The sequence below is a fragment of the Propithecus coquereli genome, unplaced genomic scaffold (assembly GCF_000956105.1).
Source record: "Propithecus coquereli isolate 6110/MARCELLA unplaced genomic scaffold, Pcoq_1.0 Scaffold215, whole genome shotgun sequence".
Taxonomy (NCBI): Eukaryota; Metazoa; Chordata; class Mammalia; order Primates; family Indriidae; genus Propithecus; species Propithecus coquereli.
This window is the reverse complement of record NW_012146634.1, coordinates 1894627-1901628: the sequence shown is the minus strand read 5'-3', so window position 1 is coordinate 1901628 and position 7002 is coordinate 1894627. Positions and strand designations below refer to the sequence as shown.

Sequence of the window (7002 nt, the reverse complement as noted above, 5' to 3'; positions counted from 1 at the left end):
CAATCTTCCTGCCTTAGCCTCCCAAGTAGCTGGGACTATAGGTACATGCCGCCATGCCTGGCTAGTTTTTTTTTGTAGAGATTGAGTCTCACTGTGTTGCCCAGGCTAGTCTCAGACTCCTTCCCTCAAGCAATCTTCCCACCTTGGCCTCTTGAAGTGCTGGGATTACAGGTGTGAGCCACTGTGCCTATCCCTGACCATAATTTTATTGCTATGGACCAGTGACTGTTATATGTCTCCATTCTCCCTCTTTTTGAACAGGCGTTCTACTGTAATTATTCTATCCCTTTCAGATATCAGGTGTTTGTAGGAGTGAGGACACATGACAGGTTTCAGTGATAGGTTGAGTGATAGGTTTGCTGATAATGAGCAATGGTGCTGAGACCCAGACCCAAAATCTGGGTTTAGTTACATTAAGAAGGCAGCCAGTACAGGTAAGTGTCCATCCCAAGATCTCTTAAAACTATGATGGAGTCCAACCCTGTTAGGAAAATTCTCTTGTTAGAGAGTGAATCTCAGATCCCTTTTATCTTTGTCAATGGGCCTTGGGCTAAAAGGAAACACATTTAACATTTACTGCATGCCAAACAATGCTAGATCATTCTACATAACATCTTTTTTATTCCTCATAATTTCCCTGTGAAATACTTTGTATTATATCCATTTATATAATAATTCCTCAAATGCCCAAGTTTTTTTTTTCTCTCCCATCTCCCTAGCCTTTATATATGTTGTCCCTTCACCTGGAACAATCTTACTCCTCCTTTTTGCCTAATGAATCCCTACTTATCCTTCAGAGCTCATTTGAGATGTCACTACTTTAAGGAAACCTTCCCCATCCCCTAGGTTTGCTTCCTTGTTACACTCTCAAAGCGCACTGTATGTCAATAGCACAAGAAATTACATGATTAGTCATTTAATATCATTTCTGATGAAGCGTAAGCTCCATGAACACAGGAACTGTGCCTGTGTCATTGTTCTGTGTTATTTGTAGTGCCAAGTATAGTTCCTTACACACAGGTGTTCAGTAAATAATCGTATGATTATGGCAAACAGAAGTTGAATGCTAAAAAAATATAAAAATTTTAAATAAATTTTAAAAATAAAAAAGTTGATACACAAGGAGCGCAATGCGCACCACTTAAAGGATGGGCATTTTTGAAACTCGGACTTGGGCGGGGGACCAAGGGTAACATACGTAACCTAAACATCTGAACCCCCATAATATGCTGAAATAAAAGAAAAAAAATAAAAATAAAAAAGTTGAATGTTAGTCTGTTACAACTTGACAACCTTCCTTTAAATTATACCATATACAGAACCTAATGGGAAGTATTCTTTCATGAAATTACCCAAGAGCTCAACTCTATTTCAGTTACAGATTGGTTAACTATAAAAGTTATTCAGTAATCCTATGTACTAGCTAGGGTGTGGTTCTGAGATAAGAAACTTAAAGTCTTCAACAAGTTTACCCAGTTCTGTGTAGGTAAGCTCTTCAGAGAAGTCCTACCTTTCTGAGCAGCTATTTTTGACGAAAGCTGGTGGGAAAGGTTGCAGGACTACATGTCCAATTAGGAAACTTTATAAGAAGTAGACACATCCGCTGGTTTACCAGTGTTTCTAACTTCCTGCTGGGCTGAAAACTGCTTGTTTCGTGGAAGAGTAAAACTCAGCAACAAACTTTAAAATGAAAAGCCTCCAAACTTTTGAGGAACAAACGGAATGCATTGTGAACACTCTACTTACAGACTTCTTGAGTCCAACATTGCAGGTTGCTAACCGGGAACTAACCTGTATAGATGGACCAGATTCAGGTAAGGTTTCTGGCCTGAGGTGGTGATTACAGGCCAAAAAAATATGCTTTATTTCCCCTTAAGTTTCAAAAGGCAAACTCTAAGCTTTTAGCAACCCCTAAAGGTAAAAGTGATTCTCAATGAAGGGAGATTTTCTGACTATTGGTATTGACAGCATTGAAGTTCTTGGGAGAGAACAATAACAAAATTGTTTAAAAGACAAGAACTTTTTCTCATTGCCTAGATTCCTAGGACTTGCCATCCCTTTAAGCATTGTGACAAATGTGACCAATACGCTCCTCTGTCTTAGGAGAGGCTTGCTCTTTCGACGTGGCTATCATTGCTAGTCGCCTTCGGATGTTGGGTGACCAGTTTAATGGAGAATTGGAAGCTTCTGCCAAAAACATCATTGCAGGAACCATTCAGGGGCAGGTCAAGTTTCTACTTTATGCTATTGTTTGTTGCTTTTTTTTTCCTATTTCAAACTTCTTTTTTTTTTTTTACTACTTTTATACTGCTGTAACTAGGAATGTTCTGTGCAAGTTTTGGGTGCTTATATTCATCCAAGGAGATACAGCAGGAACTCTCCAATTGCTAATTCTTTAGGAGTTAATGAAAACCTAAGTGGTGTAGAGATGGAAAGCTCTTGGCGTAGGCTGAACAGCCTTCAGCTTGTCTCCACTTGGTCTTCATCAGAGCTGTGTTTAGTGTACAATAGTAATAGCAATGTGCTCTTGACAAAGTATCTTTTATGCATGTTTTAAAACTTAATTTCGTTGGGGCTAGGTGTCTTTTCCACCCCAGGGTTTAGCAGTGAAGTATATACAGGAATGACAGGCAGTTTACAAGTCTGACGCAATGAGGGATAAGCCCTTACAGCAGCCCACTGGCTTTCCATCAGAATGCTGATTACTGACAGTACCACTTGGCCTTTGTATTAGATATAAAGACCGTAAGGCAGTGTTCTAGGAGATGCTGCTGATTAAGATCAACAATGACAGCTAATATTAACTTATCACTTACTATGTGCCATAGTATCTGATTTAATCATTATACCCCTGAATGAGTTATCATAGAAACCATTATCACTAGAACCACTGCTCCTCATCTGCTATAACACCATGAGTGCAAATATCTAACCTGTTTTGTTCACTGCTATGTTCACACAACCTAGAATAGTGCCTGATATACAAAAGGCCCTCAATAAGTATTTCCTGACTTGATACCATTTAAGCAGATAAAGCAACTGAGGCATAGGGAAACAAGTAATTAGGTCACTCAGTATGTGTTGAAGCTAGGATTTGTTGTATGTATATATATATGTGCGTATGTGTATATATATACACACACACACATATACACATACGGTCTCTCTCTGTTGTCCAGGCTGGAAAGCAGTAACTCCTGGGCTCAAGTGATCCTCCTACCTCAGCCTCCTGAGTAGCTGGAGCTACAGGCATGCACCATAACACCTGGCTAATTTTTCTTATTTTTTGTAGAAACAGGGTCTTGCTACGTCACCTAGGCTAGTGTCGCACTTCTGGCCTCAAGTAATCTTCCCACCTCAGCCTCCCAGTGTGCTGGGATTATAGGTGTGAGCCACCGCACCTGGCTTGAAGCGAAGATTTGAACCCAGACTGATTCCAGAACCACGATCTTAACCATTATGCTTTATTCTTCCTATTTTACCCAACTTGGACAGTGTGCCTACATTACATTCAGGCACAACTGGACCTATTACTCCCAATTGCTTGCCCTGAGGCTGTCCTGTGTAGCTTCTAGCTAAGTCTACTTTTTCTTCCTCATTTAAAACAATTTTGAAACAGCCTCAAACTCATACAAAGTTGCAAGTATAGTACAAAGAATTTCTCTCTTGAAATCATTTGAGTGTAAGCAGGTGATATATTTCATCACCTCCTAACACTTTTATATTTCCTTCAAACAAGGACATTCTTGTAGAGAACCAAAATCTAACCATCAAAATTAGGAAATTAATATTGATACATTATCATCTAATGTATAGATCCCATTCAAGTTTTGCCAGTTGTCCCAATAATGTAAGTTATAGTAAAAAATTTCCAGTCAGGATCACATACTGCATTTAGTCGTCATGCCTCTTTAGTCTCCTTCAATCTGGAATAGTTCTGCAGTCTTTCCTTGATTTTCATGATCGTGACACTTGAAGATTATGGGCTGGTTATTTTGTTGGATGTCCCTTAACTTGGGTTTGTTTGTTGTTTCCTCTTGAATAGATTAAGGATATGCACCTTTGGTAGGAATATCACAGAAGTGTTGCTGTTTTCTTCTCATTGCATCCTATCAATTGACATAAGATTTCATTTTGTCCCGTTACTGGTGTTGTTAATTTTAATCACTTAAGATGGTGTCTGTAAGGCTTCTCCACTGTAAAGTTACTCTTTTCCCCTCTGTAATTAATAAGTGTTTTATAGAAAGATACTTTAAAACTATGTAAGTATCCCGTATCTCATCCAAATTTCAATGAATTTATTTCTATATCAGCATGGACCCTTAAATTCCTATTTTACTCAACAGATTATAATCTGTTACTATCATTATTTATTTAGGTGTTCATATTGTCCCAGATTTAGCTAGTGGGACATCCAGTCTACATCTTTTTGATGTGTCTCTTGTCATTCTTTGAGTACTTCTTTAATTTCTAACAGAAGAGCCTGAACTTTCCAAGCCCCAAACTGGAATCAACTGTTCTCCAGGGACCTCTGGTTTCTTTTAACGGAGAATGCTGTTTAGAAACCAAGATCTAGGCACCTTGTCATGTGGATGCCCTTCTAAGCTCGTTTGGGCTCTGATAGCCTGCTCTGTCTGCTGTTGGCTCCCCTACACCCCAAAAGATCTCACTTGGCTCCACCTAATGGCTTGTGGATCACACTGTTTGGGAAAGAAAGAGGAAGAGGAAGAGCTAATCAATTTTTTTTTTAACTTTAGAGATTCCTATACGTTTCCTTGTCGCTGAAGCAATACCTTTACAGTTTGACCTGCTGGACTATCATGTACTTAATATTTTTCACTCAAATCATTTTATTTTTCTTTCATTTTGTTCATCCTAAGCAGTGATATCTGAAATCATAGGTTTGATGGACTACTTATATATTTTCTAATACCTACTAAAATAACAAAATATTAAAATGAGAAAAGTTATCTGGTTACCTCAGATATACCACCAATGGTACATTTGCCACTCTTTAAGAAACACTTGTGGCCGGGCGCGGTGGCTCACACCTGTAAGTCTAGCACTCTGGGAGGCCGAGGTGGGAGGATCGCTTGAGGTCAAGAGTTCGAAACCAGCCTGAGCAAGAGTGAGACCCCATCTCTACTAAAAAATAGAAAGAAATTATCCAGACAACTAAAAATATATAGAAAAAATTAGCTGGGCATGGTGGCGCATGCCTGTAGTCCCAGCTACTCGGGAGGCTGAGGCAGGAGGATTGCTTGAGCCCAGGTGTCTGAGGTTGCTGTGAGCTAGGCTGACGCCACAGCACTCTAGCCCAGTCAACAGAGTGAGACTCTGTCTCAAAAAAAAGAGAAACACTTGCTTTACTGGATTCCTGTACCTGTAGCCTCCTGTACTTTTTGAGTGATGCTTTACTGATAGATCCTTTATCTCTCCTCAGGTAGGACCTATACTCCAGGATACAGTGAAATCTCTCAGCCAGGCATGGTGTGCTCAAGATTCTAGCTTAGCTTATGAGAGAGCCTTTCTGTCAGTTTCAGTGAAACTTCTTGAGTATGTGGCCCACATGGCTCCTGAAATGGCAAGACAGGTGGCTAGCCCCATGACGGGTATGATCAATGGGAACAGAGCCATCCGGGAATTCATCCAGGGCCAAGGAGGTTGGGTAAGTATGTTGAGGCTCCTGGCTTTGCTAGGCATTTGCACTGTATTTTTGTACTAATACATCATATTCCAATTCATGACCCTTTCTGTAAGTTGGAAAGCAAGCAGGAAAACAGGCCTCCCTACTTTGCTGAAAATGCCCAGATTTTCTTGCCATAGAAAATGGGGGCAGACTCAGAAGCTCAGCCTGTGGGGATTAGACTCAAGAGTCAAGCTACCCAAAATGTTGACTGCTGATTCTCATAAAGCTAATCTTCGCTTCCTACACATAATCATCTATAAAATGTATTGATGGTAGAGTTCTAATCTTAACCTGGCTTCACTTTGCTGCCTGGTAAATTTTTGGGTCTTCTTTCCCTAACATCTTTAGGTGTGTGCTGAGGAAGTTCAGATCATCTAAATATTATCTAACAACAGTCTTGTCTGCTATAGTGATAACTGTAGGAGGCATTCTAAGCCCATGACTTCTGCTGCCAAGGAGCAGTCCCGTCCATTTCCAGGATCAGCAGAAACCTTAGTAAGAGCTGTGTTCCCCAGAAGTATCTGCAGATCATACCCTGGTTTCTTAGAAAGTTCCTGAATACCATTCCTTTGACTGTAGGATTTTCACTGTCTTTCCTAGGAAAATCTGGAGAGCTGAAGAAGAGGTGGAGCTATTCCCCAGAGTGAACATCACTTCCTGGACTGATTTTGTGATTGATTTCTTCATTTGGTCAGAACTGAACTTAGCTGAATAAATTATTTTCTACTGATTGTTAAAGTTGGGAGCAGCTCCCAGAGGCCTACAGAAATTTTCTACGTTCTGTTTTTACATTAGTTTTAATGAAGTTCTGTTGTAACAAAGACCTCTAGACACAAAGTAATGACCTGTTAGTAGAGGAATTCCAGGCAACAGGGCAGGCCTTTGCTGGATATAATTTGGGGGAAAGGGAGAACAATGGAAACTATTCATTTTCTCTTTGACTAATGATGTACTTTTTATGAAATAAAATTCTTCTGTCTGTGCATCTGAACTAAGTTTCAGCAAGTATAACCTAAAGTGAATAAATACCAGCTCCCTGTTTTATCCTATGTTGCTCATAAAACATCAGACTGTGGATTTAGGTCCAAGTATACTGCATTATCTTGAGATTTGAAGATATGGCGCCCATTGGGATTACACCAGGCAAATGGCAGAGCAGTTCTGGCTTAGGTGTTGGGTATCTGAGGGAGACCCTATTTTAGGAAAGCTTAAGATTGAGCTGCAGGAAGAAGACATTGTAGCCCAGAGATTAAGAATGGATTCATATTGCCTGATTTTTTTTAACAATTTGGTTTCACCATGGACTAATTATG

General features: G+C 39.8%; 1 protein-coding gene across 1 annotated transcript; it reads left to right on the top strand.

Annotated features, from left to right (window-relative positions):
* Positions 1–1655: 1655 nt before the first annotated feature.
* Positions 1656–6372, top strand: BCL2L15 (BCL2-like 15). The gene is made up of 4 exons (XM_012644633.1): positions 1656–1814; positions 2104–2225; positions 5444–5668; positions 6290–6372. Exons 1-4 carry the CDS (start codon positions 1688–1690, stop codon positions 6305–6307), a joined length of 492 nt encoding a protein of 163 aa, XP_012500087.1. The 5' UTR covers positions 1656–1687; the 3' UTR covers positions 6308–6372.
* Positions 6373–7002: the final 630 nt, after the last annotated feature.

What these genes read in the sequence shown, in the direction of transcription:
- BCL2L15 (XM_012644633.1), top strand. Translation starts at nt 1,688, where the DNA reads ATGAAAAGCCTCCAAACTTTTGAGGAACAAACGGAATGCATTGTGAAC. An exon ending in TATAGATGGACCAGATTCAG is followed by an intron (nt 1,815 to 2,103) that starts GTAAGGTTTCTG and finishes CCTCTGTCTTAG; the next exon opens with GAGAGGCTTGCTCTTTCGAC. An exon ending in CAGGAACCATTCAGGGGCAG is followed by an intron (nt 2,226 to 5,443) that starts GTCAAGTTTCTA and finishes ATCTCTCCTCAG; the next exon opens with GTAGGACCTATACTCCAGGA.